Here is a 24,732-nt window from a genome sequence, read left to right as displayed (position 1 = left end):
AAGAGATCTAGGTGTCATAGTGGATAACACATTGAAATTGTCGGTACAGTGTGCTGCGGCAGTCAAAAAAGCAAACAGAATGTTGGGAATTATTAGAAAGGGAATGGTGAATAAAACGGAAAATGTCATAATGCTTCTGTATCGCTCCATGGTGAGACCACACCTTGAATACTGTGTACAATTCTGGTCGCCGCATCTCAAAAAAGATAGAATTGCGATGGAGAAGGTACAGAGAAGGGCTACCAAAATGATAAGGGGAATGGAACAACTCCCCTATGAGGAAAGACTAAAAAGGTTAGGACTTTTCAGCTTGGAGAAGAGACGACTGAGGGGGGATATGATAGAGGTGTTTAAAATCATAAGAGGTCTAGAAACAGGTAGATGTGAATCGATTATTTACTCTTTCGGATAGTAGAAAGACTAGGGGGCACTCCATGAAGTTAGCATGGTGCACATTTAAAACTAATCGGAGAAAGTTCTTTTTTACTCAACGCACAATTAAACTCTGGAATTTGTTGCCAGAGGATGTGGTTAGTGCAGTTAGTATAGCTGTGTTTAAAAAAGGATTGGATAAGTTCTTGGAGGAGAAGTCCATTACCTGCTATTAAGTTCACTTAGAGAATAGCCACTGCCATTAGCAATGGTAACATGGAATAGACTTAGTTTTTGGGTACTTGCCAAGTTCTTATGGCCTGGATTGGCCACTGTTGGAAACAGGATGTTGGGCTTGATGGACCCTTGGTCTGACCCAGTATGGCATTTTCTTATGTTCTTAACTGCAGGCTGGATCAGGACGAACTGTCTCATGCCCAGGATGATCTACTAAATCGGCTGGAGGACCTTCAGAATAGGTCTAGGAGAGGTAACTTAAGGTTTCGTGGCCTCCCTGAATCCCAGGACCTCAGTAATTGTAAACAGGTTGTCAGCAACATCTGCGCTCAAATTCTTAGTACAGACTCCAACCCCATGGAGGCGGCTATGATCAAAATAGAACGGGCGCACTGATCGCTGGGAATCAATCGCTCAGAGAGACCCAGGGAAATAATTGCTTGTTTTCATAGTTAAACACAAAGGGGCAAATTTTCAAAGCCTTACGCGCGCCAGGCCTATTTTCAAAAGACAGAGGCCTTCGGCACAGCGACCATTTGCTGCTGTGCTGGGGGGGGATTTAGGTAGGACTGGGGGGGGGCGGGTTAGGGAGGGGAAGGTGGGGGGAGGGCCTAAGGAAAGTTCCCTCCAAGGCCACTCCGATTTCAGAGCGGCCTCGGAGGGAATGGGAAAAGCCATCGGGGCTCCCCTAGGGCTCGGCGCACGCAAGGTTCACTAGTGTGCACCCCCTTGCGTGCGCCGACCCCGGATTTTATAACATGCGCGCATATAAAATCGGGCGTACATTTGTGCGTGCCGGGTAGCGCGCACAAATGAGGCCACGCGCGTAGGTTTTAAAATCTGCCCCAAAAGGAAGAGATTGTGCTTCAGGCATGCAAAATGGGCTCTATATCTTGGGAGAATCATAAGGTAGAGATCTTCCAGGACTTAGCCCCGATTACCGTTCGCAGAAGACGCGGCTTCCGTGAAATTACCATGATTTTGCGGACCAATAGCATCAGATATCGGTGGCTTTTTCCCTTCGGCCTCAGTTTCACCATCTCTTGCATCTCACCTAGAGTCTCCTCAGTAGAGGAAGCACTGGATATCCTGCAGGCTGCTGGGATCACAACTGTGAGGACGACAGAGGATCCTGGTCCACGAAATTCTACCAAACCCCGGAGCGACACACCGAGGTGGCAAAGGGTCGATAAGGGAGGCAAGCAGTTGAGACAGCTCAGTGGCTCCTGTCAGCTATCTGAACATCCTGACTGACCCATACAGATAATCTGATTTTCCCATCAAGGGGAGACACTTGTTCTATCCAGCGAAACGACTTTTCTTCCATGCATGTGGCCTCCTGTGTTTACAGTTTGACATGGGGCACTATTGTCAGCAAATATTCTTGTGTATTACGGGTCGAGAGCGCCCCGGGTGAAAGGATCATGACTTTGATGCCATCATATCTCCAGGAGTAGGGAGCCCACTTCGGAGAACTGTGGGCACTTAATCAGGTGTTAATGGGGAGGGTGGGGGGTCAGTGGTCATCAATTATTCATCGATGGGTTCTCATCTCTGTCTTGAGAAGAGCTCTTTGTTCCTCATAGCTGGGGAGGGAATGTCTGGGGCAGTCTGTCTTTAAGACGTATGCCTTTAATAATTTCTTATGGCTGAGCTACATAAATGTTAAGGGCCTCAATTCCCCTACCAAGCAGAAACTGCTTTTTCAAGAAGCAAAACGGGGATGGGCAAATATAACTTTTTGCCAGGAAACCCACCTCCTGAAGCGGGCAGAACGGCTTCTCTGGGATAGATTTTCTCCCCAGCAGTTTTTAGCTTCTGCCTCAACCCATCGGAAATATGGAGGGGTGGGGATTCTATTCTCCAAATCCCTGGTCTTAGATGTAAAAGAAGTCTGCAGAGACCCTAAGGGATGATACATAGCTCTTAAAGAATTACTTAATAATAATTTATTGACACTTGTCACAGTATATAGTCCAAATTCGGATCAGACCCCATTTCTTCGGAATTTATCCAACCTGATAGAAACTTGGGCAGAGGGGAAGGTTATAATTGGTGGGGATTTTAACCTGACCAAGTATTCCTATTTAGATAATTCGCATCCTGTGGCTAGGGGAGGGCAAGCTCACAGAAGGGCCTTAAAAAAAATCTGATTAGTGACAGGGGGTTGATCGACATTTGGCGCTTACATAACTCGACCCTGCGCAATTATACCTTTGTCTCACATACACATCAAACTTACTCTCATATTGACATGTATTTAATTGATGATAAAGAAATTGCCAAATTGGTCACGAAGTCTGATATTGGGGATATTACTTGGTCGGCTCATGTGCCGATATGGTTAGACATAAGGCTACCCTCTAGATCTTTAGGAAATCGGTACTGGCGCCTGAACAACAGTCTGTTAAATGACAAATCTTTTGTGGAATCCTTGACCGGTGATATTGAGTACCTACATTTGAATTCTACTGGGGAAGTATCCCCGGGAACAGTTTGGGACTGTCTGAAAGTGGTAGTCAGGGGGAAACTAATTGCCCAGGCAAGCTTCCTCAAAAAGAAAAGGAGTGCTAAACAATATGCAGCATATTGTTAAACTGTCACTATGTTACAAGAGGTCTCTAGATCCTAAAACATCAGAGGCTTTACAAGCCGCTAAGAGGGAGCTGCACTCTTTAGATTTGGAGAAAATAGCCTTTCATCTAGATTTGCTTCGACAGAAATATTTTTAATTTGATAATAAAGCAGGGCGCATGTTGGCTAGGAAGCTTAAGGAAAGGCTGGCTGACTCTCTTATCACTAAAATAAAGGATTTCACTTGTTCCATGTTGTATGAGGCCGGTGAGATTCATACATGCTTCACCCAATTTTATGCAGAACTGTATGCCTCTGACGCCTTGGGTAGCGACTTTCTAATTGATGATTATCTTCAAAAAGTGGATCTGCCTTCTTTGTCGGCAGAGGCATGTTAGTTCCTGAATGCTAAGATTTCCCATGCTAAACTTTATCAGGCTATTCATGATTTGAAGCTGGGGAAGGCACCAGGCCTCAATGGGTATACGGCTAAATTTTATAAAACTTTTCAGGCTGAGGTGATCCCACCATTGCTCAAAAATGTTAATGCTTTGCGGTCAGAGGGGACCATATCTTCGGAGTCTAACTTAGCGGGCATCACCATATTAGCGAAGGGGGGGCTTGACCCCATGTTGTGTGGATCCTACCATCCGATTTCACTGATTAACATAGACTTGAAGCTCTTAGCCAAAGTTTTGGCTACCAGGCTATGTAAGGTGGCGCTTCTGTTAATACACGAAGACCAATCCGGGTTTGTCCCAGGCCGCTTGGCCTCTGATAATGTGTGTCGGGTGCTAGATCTCATTTGGAGGGTGCAGCAAGAACACACCCCTATGGTACTGTTGGGGGTGGACGCTGAAAAGGCATTTGATAGTGCATTGGCCTTACCTTTTCAGAATCCTACAGAAATTTAATTTGGGGCCCTTTTATATCAGGTGGATACAAAAGCTTTATGAAAATCCCAGGAGGAGTCTGAAATTTGTATTTATGTATTTATTTGCTTTTCTATACCAATGTTCGTTGGAACATCACATCGGTTTACAATAAAATATATAAAACCCAGTTATAAAAGAAAATTGAAAAAGGTATGTCTAAGATATTAAAAGCAATTAATTAAAATATACAAATCAATCAATGGGGAATATACACAGCTGTTTGCAGTAAGAAGAGGCACCCAACAGGGATGCCCGCTTTCGCCCTTATTATTTGTTCTTTCCTTGGAACCTTTCTCAGACTTAGTGAGATCCCACCCAGCCGTTCAGGGGGTATAAATAGGGGCCTCTGTATACAAATTATCCATGTTTGAAGACAACTTGCTTTTCACAGTCACATCCCCAGCTTCCTCGCTAGACCTCTTACTGCAAGAACTTAGAGCCTATGGTACAGTTTTGGGATTTAAAGTCGAGGACAAGTCAGAGCTTCTCAATATCTCAATGCCACCAGACAGTTTTTCTGTTCTTAAAGGGGTCCTCCCGTTTAAAATTGCACACCATTGGGTCAAATACTTAGGAGTTAAGATTGGCTCGGACTATAGAGAGTTATTTCATCTTAATTATGAACCACTCCTCACTAGCATAGGAAAGGACGTTGATGGGACAGAGGAGACTTCTCCTGGTTTGGAAGAATTGCCATACTTAAAATGAATATACTACCACGCTTTTGCTTCTTTTTCCAGACGCTGCTGGTCCACATTCCAGCCTTCCATTTGGCTCTCTGGCAACGTAAGCTCCTTAGATTTATCTGGAGACATAGACCCCCGAGGGTGGCTCGGACTACCTTGTATCGGGACAAAGCAAGGGATGGACTACAGGTGCCAAACTTAGACTGGTATTTTGGTGCCTCCCAGCTGAGTGCGCTCATTCAATGGCATTGCCATGAGCATCCAAAATCTTGGGTGAGAATCATGAGGGAAGAAGCGGGCAACCAACCCTTGCACATTAGGGCCTGGAAAAAGGGGTGACTGGAGGTTTCAGGCTTATCTCCCCACTTACAACTGATTCTAGCTATTTGGGAGAGATGGCGACCTCGTTTGACCGGGGGGTAAAACGTCTTTTTTCTTACATCATTTTTATTTGACAAGTCCTTCCCTCAGGGCACACTGCCATACATAATAAGATTTTGGCGAGACAAAGGCCTCTACACTTGGGAGCACTCTGGAATGGCCGCACCATAATGCCCTTTAGTGATCTACAGAGGACACATTCTCTCTCTCCCAATGATTTTCTTAACTGTAGTCAACTCTCTCACTATTACACAGAATCACATGTAGGCAGGGCTCTTGAGCAGGGTAAATCTCCTTTTGAAAATTATTGTACCACTGAGGGGAAGATGGCCAAACCCATATCAAAGATCATGACTCTTATCAAAGGGCTGCCTTTGAACAAATTAAACTTTCAATTGGCCTGGGAGCGAGAAATAGGAGAGACAATGGAGGAAGGTGACTGGGAACATATATTTATTGCAACTGGTAGTTGCTCAATGCCCTCGCAATTAAAGAGAATGCCTATAAAGTACTGTACCGCTGGTATATCACCCCAGATAGTCTAAGCAAATTCGGGGGGTAATAACTTATGTTGGAGAGGCTGCGGCGAGGTTGGAACTTTTTACCACTTGTGGTGGAGTGCCCAAGTATAGTCTCTTTCTGGGAGGAGGTGCTTAATTTTGTCTGAGATACTATGTACTGGCATACCTAGAGATCCCAAAAGTTGTTTGCTCAATCTACTTCCGTCTCCAGGCACCAGCCCGACTGTTAAATGGATCCAGCAAGTAGTTTCCTCAGCCAGATGTGAAATTGCACTCTGGTGGTGTAAACAGGGGCCCCCCACACTGGGTACAGTCCAGTCTAGACTAGATAGTCTATTATATGAGTAAACTTACCGCAATCCGACAGGACAGGTTGGCCCCTCAGAGGGACATCTGGTCTCCTTATTTGGCATGGAAACACAGAACTGGGACTAACCAGGCTGACTGCGCTTCATAAACATCCCATTGAACTTTTCTTTTTTTTTTTTTTTTTTTAAACTATCTTCACTTATTGCTGTCAGTATTGATGACCGGGGGGAGGGGGGTGCAATGGGGAGAAAAAATTCAGACGAAACCAGTTCATTGCAAATTATGTTATTTATTTGTTTGTTTGGCAACATTTCCAGATGCTTACATCTATTGTTGTTATTTGATGCTTGTGGTATTGGCCTGCATCTTGCTGTTATGTTCATTTGCCTATGATCAATAAAATCTTCAATTACAAAAAAAAAAAAAGAACTTGGCTCTTTGATTATTTCCCACATTGTGCGCAGGTAAAAATATGCATGTATTTCAGTAGTGTGTGTACTTTTACCCATATACTGCAGAGGCAGTCCTGGCAGCTAGATGGCATAGAATGGAACTATGTGAATATTTTTGTGCTGCAAAATTTAACACAGAGTAGGAGCTAATCTTTGCATGTAATCTTTCCTTGGATAATAAAACTAAAATACTGGTATGGTTTTCATTTATTGGTGGAAATCCCATAGGTAAAAGTGCCCAAGAGTTTACACCAATATTCCCACTTTTGATTTTTTACTCCAAAAAGAAGAAACTGATTACACTGGTAAACAAATTTCTGGGAACATTTTGTTTCCTCCTCAGCCTTCGGTGAAACAAGTAGATTTTAACAAGCTGAACACAAATATGCATTTATTATGTCTGTATCACGTACTGTTTGCCAGAAAAGTGCAATATACGTTAAGCATTGTTACGTGTCTGTTGCGACATAAGCTATAATGGCAATGTTGGCACCAGAAAACAAAACTAAAAAAGTTTTGCCGCAGATTTTCGTTTGTAATCACTGTCCGACGTTTCGTGGATGAGAGTCCAACAATAGTCACCCAGCATGGAGGGGTTCCACTTGCCCTTGATACAGTTTCTCCATTTTGACAATGTCTTGATGAAACCTTTCACCATGTTTGTCACTCACAGCACCAAGGTTGTCTGGGAAGAAGTCCAAGTGGGAATGAAGAAAATGCATCTTCAATGACATGTTGCACTTCATCAATTTGTATGCCTGAAGCAGATTTTCAACCTGTTCAACATAGTCTGCTGCCTTATAGTTGCCTAGAAAGAACAACATTCTTGAAGGCTGTCCACTCAACACATTCTATACCTTGCAGAAGACCATCAAGTGGCTGTCCTTCATCACAGCTCAGATTTGTGGGCCAACGAAAACACCTTCTTTTATCTTGGCATCATTTATACTAGCCAAGCTGGGGCTTGCCTAAGCAAGTTCTGGCATGATCAGGCAGAGTTTCTTGGTGTATTTTTTTTAAAAAAGTTACTCTGTTACATGTTATGTTGCTTATGTCCATCAAAAATACAACATGAATTTTAAAAGTCATAAAAACTACTGTCCAGCAAGAAAATATATGTACGCGAGATTGTTTTAAAATTTCACAATTATTCTAACACAAAATTGGCCATTTCTCAAAAATCTTACGTGATGTGCAAATTTCGAAGTAATATCTGTGATCAGCATCAAAAAATCTATTTGGAACACCAAAAAGCCTAAAGGAAACAAAAACTTTGTTTATCAATGTTTCCTTTGTTGCACCAATCAGAATCTAAGGAAAGTTGCCCTGGGTTGTAGTTGAGACTATTTTTCCTAGCTAAAAGCCCAGCATTAGAAGAGCTATTATGTGCTAAATGGGATCAAAATTCAATTTTGTTGTTAACAACCATTATGAAAATAAAACTGTCCATGAACTTGAATAGTATAGCAAATTTTGGCTTTATTCCCCCACAGAGCTGCATAGTAGTATATCTTTACTCTTCTGCAGCACACAGAAGAGAGAAAAACACAGCTAGCAATACATTCAGGACTGCTCACGACCATTTGTTTAAATTCAGCTGTATATCTTTTAATGTCCATAGGTAATTCCTTTATTGCTTATATTGTCAATAATTTCTTCAGTTTTTAAAGATTTAGAATATTTGTTTTTCAAATCAGAAGCAAAATTCGTACCAAGTTCTAACTGCATAATTTGAGATGCATGTTGTTATGAAGATGAATAAAGGTACATTCTCTGAATACTGAAAATGTGCGACTATCCAGGACTAGTTTGTGATACCAAGCATTCATTTATCCCCATAGGAAATTTCTGCACATTAATATAAATTGTATTACATTAATCTTCTCTTTACCAAGGCAGCATTTTATTTCAGAAAGGCAAATAATTATTTTATAGTATTTTTTCCAACTAAGGGTCGAATTCACGATGGATTTTTCACTGGCCTGTCTATAGTTAGACATTGATAAATCAGACCCTAAATGCCTTTTCATTGATCATATATATGCCAAAGCTACTATGTACAAACTGATACACATGTGTATGATTTGTCACTATTGTAATATATTAAGCAAGTTCATTATGCTGTGACTGCATTTTATAGTATGTATTAAGCATTTAGATTTCTTTTTGCCATATGCCATACACTGTACTCTAGGTGTGTACTGATCTTTTGTATGCATATCCTCTAGCACTCCTGGTGATGAAACCTTCTCAGAAGGGACCAGGAAACCATTGTGCTCATATATTAAGACAGATGTGGTTGTCAAGGATCCCATCAGGCTAATCTTGATTTTGTAGAACCAGTTTTTCTCAAATTTGGTGTCTATGGGAAAAGTTTTAGTTACTAGTGCCCTAAGTAAAGTAGTCAGTATCATTTTTTTAAATGTTTTATCATTTTCGTATGTCTAGGTTTATTTTATTTATAAGAACTATATTAAAATTTAGATTACATTACAAGCTATCTCTGGTTCCCGTAAGTGCAGAATGATGGAATAGAACCTGGATCTAGCAGGTCAGTGATGAGTATTGATTATGAAACAGTTTTTCAGTACGTATTTAAATGTGTCTTGTTTGCAGGTGGATTCTTTGCCATCAAATGAAGCAGCATTGATCCTTCACAGAAAGGGATTTGACTGTAGATTCTCAAACAAAAATATGGGACTTTTTTGCTCTACTACTCAGGGAAAGGTACATAAACTGTTAATTTTTTTGTTTAACTTACAATCTGTTGTCAAGTTTTCAATATTTATTAGAAATCCATTTTTATTCAGCTTTTTTATGTCATTTTCTTAACCATTTTGCTTTTGAAACTTAAATAGAATATATTTCAGCTTGTAATTGGCGATAAATGTAAGATGAAAAAATACCAAAAAATTCACATAATCACAGTTGTAGAAGCTCCCATCTACACATCAAACAAGCGTTAAAGCATTTTCATGAACCAGTATTTAAGTGGTTATATAATATAATTAAATTATTCAGTGAGCTCATAAATATTATGACTATTTGATATTACAATATTTCCTCCAGTTCCTTTAATGCTACTTGAGAAGCCAACAGGCCATCGGATTTTCAGTGTTAGATCAGATTATGGTTGTTTGGTCATACAACCAGAGCATTTTACTGTCAAATATGATTTTATATTCAAATGTATATACCGGAATGGCATATCTCATATAGCACAATATCCACTTTTTAAAAGTTTCAGGACCAGGCAAGAAGGTCACATGAATTTAATCACTACTTGGTTAATTGAAAAAATGTGTAGATTGAGATTTATATATTATCTACAAAGCCTAGGGGATTTTTATAATAATAGAAAACTTATTCTTCAAGGACAAGCAAGATGTGAAGTCCTCAAAGGCAGGAGATATCCAATGGAGCCCCAAACCAGTGAAATGTATTTCATACCTTCTGGCATGTTCCACTGAGCATGTGCATGCCATAGGGCCCTCTTTAGATACTGTTTTTTATGGAGACCCACGGTGGCATCTCTCCTTTCTCTGAAGAATATTTTTCTAAATTTAATGTTTTTTGTCACAAGGCCCTTTCAGTTTCTTATCACATTCCTTTAGGTTCACTAGGGTGGTTTCTCGTTTTTTTAAGATTTCTTGTTGTTTTTCCACAACTGCTGTGCACATTAGTATCTGTATCAGGTGGGATTTTTTGTTTAGGCCGATATGTCAAAAAGCGAAAAGGGCCAGAGGCTTCAAAAAGCACCCTTGGTGCAATCTTTGTCTATCACGGATCCCCACGATAGGATAATCATGACCTCTGAGTGTTCCATATATAGGAAGATGACTAACAGAGGATGTCATTCCCGCCTAGAGCTGATACTGCAAGATTCTTTGGGACATGCACGTCCCATCCATCAGCATCAAGGGCCTTGGCACTGCATCACCCACAGGCAGGGTATTGACATTAAAGTATCAATCACCCTTGACATTTAGCACTTATAGAGGCCAGGAAGATAGACCATCAGTTTCAGGAGTCGATACAGCCACCAAACTCCCTCAAGTGTACCAGCAAGATGTGACCACACCATTTGCTTCCCATGCTATACTGGGATCAGCAGTTTTGAAAGCAGTTGGAAAGAAACATTCAAGCAGAATTGTCCATAGAGGTGAAAGCATCGGTGCATCAATATTGACATGAATAGCCTTACAAACTAAGATCCAACACCTGCTGGAAACTCTTATGGCAACTGGAGGAAAGAACCTGAAGCAGATTACTGGAGGAACATTGACATCAGGAACCATCACACTGTTGTCAATTTCAAGTGCCTCTGAGGAGGAAGCTTCCCCAACACATCAGGGTCTAGACACCAACAGACAAAAGGTACCCTCACAGAAGCCTTGTCTTGTAGCCAAATGTACAGTCAGACCTCACTATCAACCTGTGATTCTGGGCTTGCAATATGAGTATTCCTGGGGGTATGCCAACATTTCTGAAGACTGCTTTAATCAGGAGTTGTTGACAGGTCTCCCTTTAAACTTTTCTCTCCCACAGGAGAGAAGAAAGCCTTCTCCAGAAGACCTCTCCTTTGAATATTGTGGAGACCATGCTATTTACTTTACATGAGGAGGAAGAGTCCAGGGCAAAAATGTTTCACATCTTCATTTCAAAGATCCCCTCCAAGGAGATTGGGTAGTGACCATTCACATAGTTCTTCAGGAGAGAAAGATGAGAATTTGGGCAAACCTCTGTTTCCTGCTAACAAGAAAGTGGACCCAATATATTGTGTCTGAAAGGCTCCCAGATTTGTGAAACTACCTCATCAGTTAGTTGTAGTCAAATCCATTTTCAAAAAGTCCTAGAGGTCTAGAACCCATTCTTTGATGCTCCTGGGGAAGGATTCTCATACTCTTGACCTTATTAGGAGGAAAATTTATGAGGGACGCTATGCTTAATGCTCACATGGCTTCCTACTTGCTCTTCATGAACCAGTATATTCAAAACATTCTGAAAGAGGTAAAGGGCATGTTGGGGAGTATGTCCTTCAGAAAACACATGATGTTCAAGGGTATGGAATGTGGAAAACACATGGCCAAATTGACCTATAAGTTTTTGAAATAGCAATCAGAATCTCTACAGAAAGTATTGGCGCTCACAGGCTCACACATTTTCAGGCCTGAGATCTTCAACAAATATGCAGGAAAAACTCTCTAACATGTCCTGCAATAGAGAAATTATTAGAGATAAGGTCAAGGAAGCAGTGACTTAATTTAAGGATCACAGTGCTATACTTCAGACCATCTCCTAGATGAGGATGGATCTGGAGTGGCAGTGGAGATGGAAACCCTTCTATGCTCTGAGGAATCACTATCCTCCAAAATCTCCCCCCTCATCCCCATCAGCAACAGGGCTGTTACTCATCCCAAACAGTAGAAAGCCAAAAACCACAGCCAGCATGCCAGCCAAAATTTGGGACAAGATTTTGACTGCACTCAGGAAGGCATAACCAGAATCCCATTATCCATGCTGGAGAACCTTTCTGCTGAGCTTTTATATAAACCAATGACCCAGAATAACCATAGACAGTTGGATTCTCACTTAATCAGAAATAGATACAAATTACACCAAGCTGCCCTCCAAGAAGTTCTTGATTTACATCTCTGTATCAGGAATGGCTGAAAAAGGACCTCGGCTCACTCTTAGAGGCTAATGCAGTTAAACCTGTTCCACAAGGGAAAGATGGCAGGATTTTTATTCCAGGTACTTCCTGATTCTAAAGAAAACAGGTGGACTCTTCCCCATCCTAGTCCTTAAAGATCTTGAACAAATTCCTAGTAAAAGAAAAGATCAAAATGGTTACCTTGGGCACCTTAATTCCCATCCTGGAAAAAGGACTAGCTCAGCTCCCTGGATTTAAAGGATGCTTACAGATCTTTCCAGGCCACAAAGTATCTACTACATCTTTCCATGGCAGGAAAAAGGATCCTAAGTGAGAAATTTGGATCATATGTCATAAGGCATTTAAACTAGAGGAAAGGGGTGGCAGAAAAAAGTTTTAATGCCACCCCCAACAAATACAAGAAGTCAGTTTAGAAATTAACAAAAATCAGCTCAATAGTCCAGTTTTAAACAAAAGAGCGGAAAAGGTGACCAGAAAGAGCAGCAAGCTGATTGGGAAAATGTGGTTGGCTGTTACCACATAGGTTCGGCCTTGGGCAATAAAATTTCTAGATCTGCAGGGCCTAATGAGGCAGACTTGCAATGTGAAAAATAATGTGGGTGTGATTAAATTTTAACGCGTGTTTCGGTAAAATAGCTATGCGAAGTGGCACCAGGAAAATTACCCTAACCATGCCCCTGTTTTATCGTGGGTACTATTTTTGCTATGTTTATAGCAAAATGGTGAATCTAGGCCTTAGTTTGTTCAAGGGTTGACTTTCATACAAAATTAAATATGGCAACTAGTCACCAAAACCTAAGTGGTAACTCGCTAGAATTACATTGCAAAACTGTTCGCAGTCATTGCTCATTTTCATAGGCACATTCTCCTTTCCTTCATTCCTGTGCCTCATGATATGAGGCTCAAGGAGGGGCTAGACTTATGAGTAGCATTGAAAATTTTTGTTTGCAGCCAATCCAAGAGTAAGCCAGCTTGGATCTATGGCATTTTAACCAGGCCCAGAGTTTTACTTGCCTCCAGTGCCGAAATTTCAAAGAGACAGTGTTGGCAGCCTAAATGACATTACCCATTTGGCCTCCCTCCTGCTGCTGCACCTGTTCTCCGTGCTGAATAGCCATGCCAGCAGCCTGAATGGTTCACCTATTCAGCCCCTCCTGCGCCTGCTCACCACACTGAATAACTGGCTGTTCCAACGCATGCACAGGATTTCCCAATAGCCAGATTCTGCTATGCATGGTGCATGCTTCTTCCCTCTAGTGCCTGGGGAGCTAGGATCCTGTCTGCACAGCATGGTGCAGCACCGTGAAAATGAGAGGACTGTGGAGTTCAATTGTAGCACCAATGTTGAGCCGGTAAGGAAGAAAATTGGGCTGAGGGGGGGGAAAGAGAGTGAGTGTGCAAGAATGGGAAGTGACGCTAGGGAAGCCAGGAAGGGAGTGAAAAAGATAAAATAGATGCTTGATATAGTATGGTGTGTTAATAGGGTAATGGATAGGGAGAAGGGGGTACTGGGCATGGCATGTCTTAATGCAGGGAGAAAGTGGTGCTTGGGAATGAATATGTTTATATATTTAACATACTCAATTTTTGCATTCCCTTATAATCCTTAATTGTCTCACCCACTCACTGTGATGCCCTGCCACAGTTGTCTTCCCTCTTTCTCTTCATTCTTGAAAATAGAAAAATGTTATAGTAGTGGTCCCATTCCCTTTCTCTGCTCTTTCAAATAGAAAAAATGTTCTTGCAGCACCAGGGCCTCCCTCAAAAACATGACTTGAGACAGTAGGATTACTTCTCCCTTACCTGTTGTGCTAAATAGATATGTAGGTTATGCTGTATTGGAAATCCCTAGCTGCTGATCTCCTTTTTGGGACAACAGAGAAGGAAGAATCGGGAATCCTGCTGCTGCAAGCCATTTTTTTGTCACTTTAACACTGGAAATAAAAATCAACAGAGACATATTACAAGAAGCCTGCTAGGTTTAGCTGACAATTCACTTAATGATAACCAGCTAAAGTTAGTCAATATCTTAACTGTTGAGCAGGTCTTTGAATATATACCTCTGTGTAAATGTTAGTGCTGTTTTCTTCCGTTCTTCACAGATTCTTTGCTGTTTAATTATCCCATTCATCTCCACATCTCTTCTTGATGTCTTTTCTTGGCCTACCAATCCTTGCCTGTAACTCCATCAGTACTTCAGGCAAAATCTTATCCCCATTTATTCAAGTTCTCACCCATAGATGCCAGATGTCTTATACAAGTATTTATTGTGGTGGACACGTCTCTACCACAATAAATACTTGTATAAGACACCTGGCATCTATCTTTTTGTTTACCCTCACGGCTTTCATAGATTGCCTACCTCTTTGCTTTTTGTGCAAGTACTCACCCATGACAGGTGCAACTCACCTTTTCTCACAGGACAAGCAATATGGTAGTCCTCACATATGGGTGACATCATCAGGATGGAGCCTATCATGGAACAATTTTGTCAAAGTTTCTAGAGTTTTGACTTGGCACACTGAGCATGCCCAGCATGCCACCAACCCTGCATCCAGCAGGGGTCCCCCTTCAGTCTCTTTTTTTTTCTGCGCAGCAGTAGCCATGCGGATTCAGGAGTTCTTACTTTAATTCCTGTCAGGAATTTTTTCCTCACGGAATTTTCAAAACTTTAATAAAATTTACCCCATCCGGGGTCCCCGTGTTCGTAAGGTAAGGTTTACCTCGTTCTTTTCGGTCGGTTATCGATGGTTTTCTCTCTTTAGGCCAACGGTCACCGACCGCGCTCCGGCCTAAATTTTTTCTTTCACGATAGCGACGGGTTTTCGCAGGTGCCCCGACTGTCCTCGGACAATGTCCATCACCGACCCACATCAGGTATGTGTGTTATATTTGGGGCCTGCTCACGATGTCGATGCGTGTACAGAGTGTGCCCAAATGACTCCGAAGGGCTGCGGGCCCGTTTGGAAAAGATGGCGTTTCTTTTTTCCTCCAAACAGCTCATGCACGCCATCGAAGGACTCCACGTCTTCGACACCATCGCCTTCCAAGCCACGGCACTGTTCAGACACCGATGTTTCCCGGTTGGCATCGAAGATGTCTGCCTCTTCATCCTCAGCACTGGACAAGAGCAAAACTGACCACCGGGAAAAACATTGCCACCGCCATCGGACGACTGTACCCTCCGATCTGGGTGTGCCGGTGGCCTCGACATTGACTTCGGAGCTACCGAGGAAGAAATCCCACACGGTGTAGCCGCCATCCTCCTCTGTGCCTTGGGCTCTGAGGCGTTCCCCGCCTTCGTTGGTGCCAAGAGCCGAGACTCCACATGTTATTGTGGACCCTCCAGCAACACCTGTCCAGCCTCAAACTCCAGAACTGGTCTTCCAAACACCAGCTTTCCATGAGGAATTGAACCGGATGGTTCAAGAGGTGGTGGTGCAAGCCCTGCAAGGACTTCATAAACACGTGGCGTACCATCACCACGGATCAGTGGGTCTTGTCGGTGGTGGCTCACGGTTACCATCTGAACTTCCTTTCAATACCGGCAGACTTTCCACCTTGGCTGGGGTGGAGTCTCTCCAGCCACTCTCAACTTCTGGAGGAGGAATTACACTCCATCTTCGGTCCAGTGCCATAGAACCAGTTCCCACTCTACAGAGGGGAAAGGGTTTCTACTCCCGATATTTTCTATTACCAAAAAAATCAGTAGGTGTTTCATCCCATCTTAGATCTTCGGGCTCTGAACAAACATATACGAAAGGTAAAGTTCAGAATGGTATCCTTAGGCTCCCTACTCCCTCTTCTCCAACAGGGAGATTGGCTTTACTCTCTAGATCTGCAAGACGAATACACGCACTTAGCGATAACCCCGTCTCTCAGACAATACCTACACTTCCTGGTCGGACGTCAGCACTTCCAGTACTGTGTGCTTCTGTTCGGCTTAGCGTCAGCGCCTCGTGTCTTCACGATATGCCTGGCAGTAGTAGCTGCATAATTAAGGTGCCTCGGCACCCACATCTACCCTTATCTAGACGATTGGTTGCTATGGACCCTGTCAGCAGAGGCGGTTTCCCACTCCCTCCATCTGACCCTCCAGCTGCTACTCTCATTGGGATTTCTAGTCAATTATCCAAAATCCAATCTGAACCCTTCCCAGATCCTCTCCTTCATCGGAGCAGACCTCAACACTACCCAAGCAAAGGCCTTTCTTCCAAAAGACCGCGCTCACACTCTTGTACTCACACGGCAGGTAACCATGGCTCGTCATCTTTTCGCCTTGCTAGGTCACATGATAGCTTCGGTCCATGTTACACCAATGGCTCGCTTGACATGAGTCACCCAGTGGACATTGACGTCCCAATGGTCGCAAGCCCACCATCCAATGTCTAGCATTGTCCACGTCACCAGACAGCTTTGTCTCTCCCTAGCTTGGTGGGTTCAGGAGTCCAGTCTGACCAAAGGGCCTACCTTTTCAAACTCCAGAACCGCAGATCACGCTGACAACTGATGCATCCACTCTCAGTTGAGGAGCCCATGTAAACGACCTACAGACTCAGGGAACCTGGTCTACAACAGAATCATAACATCAAATACATTTTCTGGAACTCGGGGCAATCAGATATGCTCTGATAGCCTTCCAAGATTGCCTATCCAACAAATCAATCCTAATCCAGACAGTTAATCAATCCTAATCCAAGTAGCAATGTGATACGTCAACAAACAGGGAGGAACCGGTTCTTACCTGCTGTGTCAGGAAGTAGCATGAATCTGGGCCTGGGCTCTTATCACACTCCATGCTACTGAGAGCAACCTACCTGGCAGGCGTGGATAATGTGATTGCGGACAAACTCAGTCGCACCTTTCATCCCCACGAGTGGTCCCTAAACCTCACTGTCGCAGACAGAATATTCCAACAGTGGGGATATCCATGCATAGATCTCTTTGCGTTAGTTCACAATTGCAAAGTGGAGAACTTCTGCTCACTACATTGCAGTTACAGGACACCACCGAGAGACACCTTCGCCCTCTCAAGGTCGAGAGGTCTCCTGTATGCATACCCTCCACTTCCACTCATCAGCAAGATTCTCGTGAAGTTACGACAAGACAAGTGCTGCATGATCCTCATAGCCCCTTATTGGCCACGCCAGGTGTGGTTTCCCATCCTTCGCAACCTCTGTTCGTCCACAAATTCGCCTGGATGCAGATCAGTCTCTGATTTCCCAGAACAACGGTCAACTGTGTCACCCGAACCTCCAGACCCTGTCTCTGATAGCTTGGATGTTGACAGGTTGATTCTACAATCTCTGAACCTCTTGGATGAGGTCTTCCACGTCCTCGTAGCTTCACGAAAGCCGTCCACCAGGAAATCTTTTACCGTTCCAAATGGAAAAGGTTTTCCTTGTGGTGCGGGTCAAAGGGGATAGATCCCTTTAACTGCCCTACAACAAAGTTTCTCGATTACCTCTTGTCTTTATCGGAGTCTGGTCTGCAAACTTCATCTGTCCGAGTTCATGTCAGCGCCTTAGCTGCTTACCTCAAGGGCATAGGTGATGCTTCGATTTCCACGCATCCCCTCCTAGCACACTTCATGAGAGGTTTGCTGCACCTAAAGCCCCCACTGTGTCCTCCGGCCCCTGCTTGAGACCTCAATGTAGTGTTAGCACGGCTCATGAAACCTCCGTTTGAGCTCTCCATTCCTGTGAGCTGCGTCATTTGACTTGGAAAGTGCTCTCTCTCCTTGCTATAACGTCAGCTCGCAGGGTAAGTGAGCTGCAGGCGCTGGTACCATACCCACCTTACCCGACATTTCTCCATGATCGTGTGGTGCTTCGCACTCATCCAAAATTTTACAAAAAGTAGTGTCTGAAGTTCATTTAAATCAATCCATTATACTCCCTACTTTCTTTCCAAAGCCCCGCTCACATCCAGGTGAGCGAGCTCTGCATTCCTTGGACTGCAAACAGGTGCTAGCCTTTTATTTGGAGCGTACTGCAACCCATAGGAAGTCCACCCAGCTGTTTATCTCGTTTGATAAAACCAAACTAGGAATCCCGGTAGGCAAGCAGACCTTGTCCTCCTGGCTGGCGGACTGTATTTCTTTCTGCTACCAACAAGCAGGCCTTCCGCTCCAGGGACGCGTAAAAGCGCACTCTATTAGAGCAATAGCAACGTTGGTAGCACACCTTTGTCCGGTCCCTCTTGCTGACATCTTCAGGGCTTCTACATGGAGTTCTCTGCACACCTTTGCAGCTTATTGTCTGGACAAGGCTGGCAGTCAAGATTCCATCTTTGGCCAGTCTGTTCTGTGCAATTTATTCTCAACTTAAAAACCCAACTCCTCTCAGTGACCCACTGGGGAATTTAGGCTGCCCATCTACCCAAGACCACCCCTGTTGTTCTGCCTGTTGCATGTCATTGGGTGCTCTTGATACATTACTCGGGCACCCTCAGCTCGCTATTCACCCATATGTGAGGACTGCCATCCTGCTTGTCCTGTGAGAAAGCAGAGTTGCTTACCTGTAACAGGTGTTCTCACAGGACAGCAGGATGTTAGTCCTCACGAAACCCACGCTCCTCCCCGCAGAGTTGGGATCGCTTCGATTTATTATTTTATTTTTTTGCTCGTACTTTTACTATAAACAAGACTGAAGCGGGACCCCTGCTAGATGCAGGGTTGGTGGCATGCTGGGTATGGTCAGTGTGCCAAGTCAAAGTTCTAAAAACTTTGACAAAAGTGTTCTGTGATAAACTCCATCCTGATGATGTCACCCATATGTGAGGACTAACATCCTGCTGTCCTGTGAGAACACCTGTTTCAGGTAAGCAACTCTGCTTTCTCCCTGCTGCTCACTTATTGTCCCACCTCCTAACTAACCCAAGACCCTGTTTTGAACCACCAAAAAGAAGAGGCTGGTTCATGGTCCAGTCTACACTTAGATTATGATCACCAGTCCACCCTCCAGCATTCACCACTCCCCTTGATCCACCCTGTCTTTGGTGTCTGAGGCAGAGCACTGCCCCAGTTGTGGCTTCCCCACTCCTAGATGAGGAATGTATTGGCTCCTCTACCTTGCTCCATTATGATGGAATAAACTGCCTCTGAGCATTAGAGCTTTTAAACAAGTCTGTAATGTTAATGCTCATTCATAATCGATTACGTTTCTTCACTTAGCTTTTGCACTTCGTGGTTGAATATTTACTATTTACACAATATTTCCCTTGTTCATTTGCACCTTTGTTCTGCAGGAATTAGGAAAAACAGTCCCTTATTTCCTTTAAAAATTCCTGGATTCAGAATAAAAGTGATCTCCAGGTCCTAATTTGTCTTGGAGCAAACTCTAAAGTTAGCAGAGTGACATTAATTAAGAAAATCTGACATGAAACCCAAACTTCCTCTTTTAGGTGGTTTATTTCTCTCAAGTACAAATACTAACAGAAATCTAAAAAAGTTTGTTTCCTGCATCTTATACAGGCAGCTCATTAAATACTTTACATTTTTCATTACACACACACACGCATTTATTTAGTTATTTAAAAATATATATATCGCTTATCAACATTGCTAAGCGATTTACAAAACATTCACAAATCAGTGTTAAACAAAACATCTTCATAAATCAAAAGATAAAACAAATAAATTGACTCTGGAGCGCACTCCAAATGATGTCAAATCTTCATCGAGGTCTACTGTGCTGTTTGTACATCTCACTCTGCATGTAAAACTGGCCCCTAAACCAACACCTCACCTCGAGCTATTAGCTGGCTCTCCTATTCAGATATAAATAGTGGAGTACTATGAAGGCCTTTCTCGGCACTTTGGGAGCTGCGAAACAGACATATTGCAAAGTGCGAAAACTTTACCGCAATCCATGATACACCACCTATGTGAAGCACTATGATAGCGCGAGGTGTGGTAATTGTAAAATTACCATAAACACACCCCTTTTTTTTACCACAGTCGTTATTCATGCGTCGTCATAGTATTTTGATGAATCTAGGGGTTAGATCTTATCCTCTATTTTAGATCCAAGGACAAGCTATCCTTTTGCCCTCCATCTTAGATGGAATATCATGTGATGTTTTTCATTCTTTCAACTGGAAAACATGTTTATCTCCTACAAAGAGGGGAACAATTGCAGTTTCATTATAATCCAGTACCCCAGATGTGGGCCTAAAATTCTTGTTTCCAGAAAGTTATATCTTAATCAGATCATAAGACTTTAAACAGATACCAAAACAAATTGCTTAGCACATCTATTTTTTCCACAGCAATACTCTTTGCAAAATTGGCCTAATAATTAAAGACACCAAGAGGGTCTTTTCTAATCTAATTCTGCAGTTCTAGAGCCTTCTTTCTGTTGAAAGAGGCTCTCTTCCTATGCTTGGCAACCTTTAAAATATTTAAATGTCTATCATATCTCCCCCATATCGCCTTTCCTCTAAGGTGTACATGTTTACATTTCTGTCTATCCCCATATCCTTAAGAACAAAAACTACTGATCATTTTAGTAGCCACTCTCTCTGGACTGACTCCATCCTGTTTCTATCCTTTTGAAGGTGCGGTCTTCAGAAATGTACACAGTATTCCAAGTGAGGTCTCACCAGGGACCTATGGAGGGGCAATATCACCTCCTTTTTTCTGCTGGCCAATCCTCTCCCTATGTAGTCAAGCATCTTTCTGGCTTTTGCTGCACTTTATCTACCTGTTTGGCCACCTTAAGATCATCAGATAGAATCATCCCCAGATCCCACTCTTCCTTTGTGCTTGGAAGAATTTCACCTCTCCTCCCATGGGTTTTTGCATCCTAAATGAATTACCCTGCATTTTTTTTAGCATTGAATCTTAGCTGCCAGACCTTAGACCAGTGGTTCTCAACCAGTGTGTCCCCAAGGGGGTAGAAGGTGTGTCACCAAAAATTGGACATAGCAAGCCTATGCTTTCTATAATAGCCACATGTGCTTGTTACTTGAGAATGCAGATTAAGGAGCTGATACTTAAAATTCCTCATCACCGTTCCCTGCCTTTCCCTCAACTCTGGCAATCACTGCAACTACCAATCCAAGTCATGGCATGCTATATCCTGCCCTGCCATCCCGCTGCAATACATTGGATTCCAAAAAAACTGCACTATCCTCTGTTTTAGCTGCGATTCCATTAGTTTGCTCATCACAGAAATAAGACTAATTGGTCTGTAGTTCTCAGCCACCTCCTTATTTCCACTTCTATGAATAGGAACCACATCTGCCTGTCTCCAGTCCTCTGGAACTACTCCATACTCTAAAGAAGGAGAAGTAGAAGATCAGTGGGCAAAACTAAAAAGAGATATCATAAGGACAACTAATCTTTTTTGTTAGGAAAGTAAATAAAGGATAAAGAAACTGAATTTTAAAGACATAGCTAAAACATTAAGGGAGAAAAGGTTAACGTTCATAAAGGAAGACGGGCGACAATATCTAGAAAACCCAACCCTCCAGCTCATTGCCTGCCTCCCTCCCTCCAACCCTTTGAACTGCAATCCATAAATCATTGAATAGAATCACAAAATTGCATTTCCTAAAAAACAGAATTTGTCTAAATGGGTTAAAATTTGATGTTTCTTTTTTGTACTCTCAACATACCTATTTAAAATAAGAACAGAGGCTACTCATTAAATACACCACACAAACATTCAAAAATAATTCATAACTCACAATTCATAATTCACAAAAAAAGTTGCAAGAATTCAAGCAAACAGATTTTTCGTCATAGATCACAAATTGTGCATACAATTGCTAAATGATTAAATGACATGATGTACTTTACAAAGCCTGTCCTCCAAACAGCTTGCAGTGTATTTTAGCAGAAGGAGCTTAAGCAAATTGTTCTGTATAACTGGAGTCTTCAGGTTCATAGCTCTGTACTTTGACAGCTTGATATGGTTTTAGTAAAATTGCTTATGTAACTATTTTGTAATAAATTGTCATTTTATATATTTCAGATTCTTGTGCATAAACTCTTCAATAAGTTGAACACTGAAAGTCTTATACCGTCATCTTTATCCTTGATGCATTCATCTCCAGATGCCAGTAACATAAGTGAAATCAGTATGAATCCCATGGAAATAAGTACATTCCGAATTAAACTGAGATAATCCTGACTTGAAAATTTTGGATGGAGAAAAATTATGGGCAATTACATCTCGTCTCTTTAACATGCAATAAAGAAGCACATTGTTGTTTCAGCTTCTGGATACTGTGAGAAGATACATAACACAATGTTTTCAACCAATAGAAAAAGCCATGTTATAGACATTTTTTTAATAATGAATACCAATATCAATATGGGTGAATGCAATGAAAAACAAGGTGTTAATCTCTCAGTAGTAGGTCAAATCTCAGGTTAAATATTGTTTTTTTTTTTGTTTGTTTGTTTTTTTAAACAAGGGTTTACTTTTCTGGTTTTGATTAATTTATATAAATATAATTGCAATGCTGAAATTCCATTTACAGTTAGAACAGAAACAGAACAAAACACTTGGTAATAGCTAATGGCCAAATAATTATAATCATCTATATGTGACTGTAATATCAATTTATTGCATGCTGTGAAGATTTAATTCTGTAGTAATGTGCAATTCAGGAGCCATTACGACATCAAAGATGATTAACTTTTACACCTAGCCCTACCCCAAGTGTTTTTTTAGCAAAATATAAATTCATATTTATTTTGTAAGAAATGTTGAATTATCATTTATCACTTGAAAGAAAGCTATGTTTGCTGTATATTGTATAGCATTTCATAAATGTGCACATCAAGTAGTAAATCTGTATCAGTGACAGAATTATTTAAGCTTTTGACTTGTGAATTCTCTGAACCTTTAGGGGCTGACACATTTGTAACAATGTCCAAATTTACCTCACCTAGATTGGCATCTTATTGGTTCATGCAGTGTGTGATGTTCTTTGTGAAATAATGGCCATTGTTCTAGGAATTCAGGAGAATTATGGGAAAACCTCTTAAAGAATGAAAGTAACAAGTGTTTAATGCAGGCCAAGTATTAGTTCTTCCAGTGTGCACTAATGAAATACTGCACAGTACACAAAGAATACAACTTTCTTTTAATGGGATATGTGCAATTATTCTGTTTCTACCTTCTAGTATAAATGCTTATTGTAAGATATTTTATACAAAATTCATTTGGATACCAATATATTCTCCAAGATGGAGATTTTTATTCCAAAATAACCATATCACAATTAATGTGCCTTATTTTTATACATGTACTGTTACTATTTTATAGTATTATGTATGAAATTTTGCAGGGGGAGGGAGAGTTTATATGAAATTAAATTGTATATCTTATTTTTGAAATGGTAACAACACTGATCTATAAATCATCCTTTACAAATTGCTGTTATTACGCTGAACATTGACTATTTGAATGTATAAAGTTGATACACTTAGTCATAAAGAAGAAAAAGGAAGAAAATAATGCTGTAAATTTAAATCTATTGCTGCCAAGGCATCTGCTGAGTGCTTCAGAAATTTCTACGTGCACAGTTCCTGAGAACTAGTTTGCAGTACGTCCATTTTTCATAGACTGAAGCGTGCTGAGAATGATGTGCCTATAAATGTACATTTTTAAATCACAGTTGTCATCTTCATAATTTCATATCTGCTGTTTTTGAGATTTAGCTTGTTGCAGTCTCCATCCCAATTTTTGATAAATCTGTGACATCAGAATTTGTAGAAATTATACTGCTCTTTGATTTGTCTTAAATACAATGAGAAATATTTTAGTATAATACCAATTGCTGCCAGTCCATAAATATAATATTAACAACCTCATATTTTGCTTATGCATCTATGCAGTACAGTATTTTCAGTAATTAAGAAACAAATGAAATAGTTCTCTGAATTAGGTTGTCAATTTTATTACTATAGTTCCTATTTGTTTACTAATTAAAAAAAAAAAAAAAACCCTTGGTGCCAAATCTACTAAATGGCTTATTGTCAGCAATTGTTGACCATTAGAAATAAAATTTAAACTTCAGTAATTTCACGGTGATTGCCTGAAACAATATTTTTTTGCCTTTTTCTATTTTTCCTTGTGTGCAATAATTTGTTCAGTAGAATATTTTGGGACAGTTAAGACATTTGATTGATTTGCTGGCACAAGCATTTTGTTTGAGTTGCCAGTTGAAAGATCCTCCAAAAGACTTTTCATTCTGCATTGAAAGTAAAGCATTTCTGTGGGGAAATTTGTATATGAAAACCGCTAGAGTATATTTAAAAAAAAAAAAAACACTTGAAGTTTGGTTTGTGTAGCAGCAGAATACTTTTGGAAAAATGAAATCCTGAGCATAATTTCTAAATTATTTTCAACCAACAAACTTATGTAGTACATATCTAAGAGGGTGATATGTGGCAATCTTGGATGACATTGACAAATGCATTTTTACAATTTAGCTATCTGTAATACAAATCTTTTTCTTTCAGATAATATCATCTGGGTCTACCCTTGTATAAAAAAATCCTTTTTTATAGCATATAAAGAATTGCCAAATCTCATAATAATTGGATAAATATTTTATTCATGTTTGTTCATT

The 24,732-nt window shown here is 41.3% G+C and overlaps 1 protein-coding gene across 1 annotated transcript in view; it reads left to right on the top strand.

Moving 5' to 3' along the window:
* Positions 1-24,479, top strand: part of MAN2A1 (mannosidase alpha class 2A member 1) — a 485,077-nt gene extending 460,598 nt beyond the window's left edge. Inside the window, 2 exon segments of the mRNA XM_029571989.1 lie at positions 9,084-9,194; positions 22,122-24,479. Of these exon segments, the coding sequence (XP_029427849.1) occupies positions 9,084-9,194; positions 22,122-22,274 (264 nt within the window). The 3' untranslated portion in view covers positions 22,275-24,479.
* Positions 24,480-24,732: the final 253 nt, after the last annotated feature.

Source organism: Rhinatrema bivittatum, chromosome 1 (genome assembly GCF_901001135.1).
Source record: "Rhinatrema bivittatum chromosome 1, aRhiBiv1.1, whole genome shotgun sequence".
Classification (NCBI taxonomy): domain Eukaryota; kingdom Metazoa; phylum Chordata; class Amphibia; order Gymnophiona; family Rhinatrematidae; genus Rhinatrema; species Rhinatrema bivittatum.
This window is presented reverse-complemented; position numbering and strand designations above follow the sequence as displayed.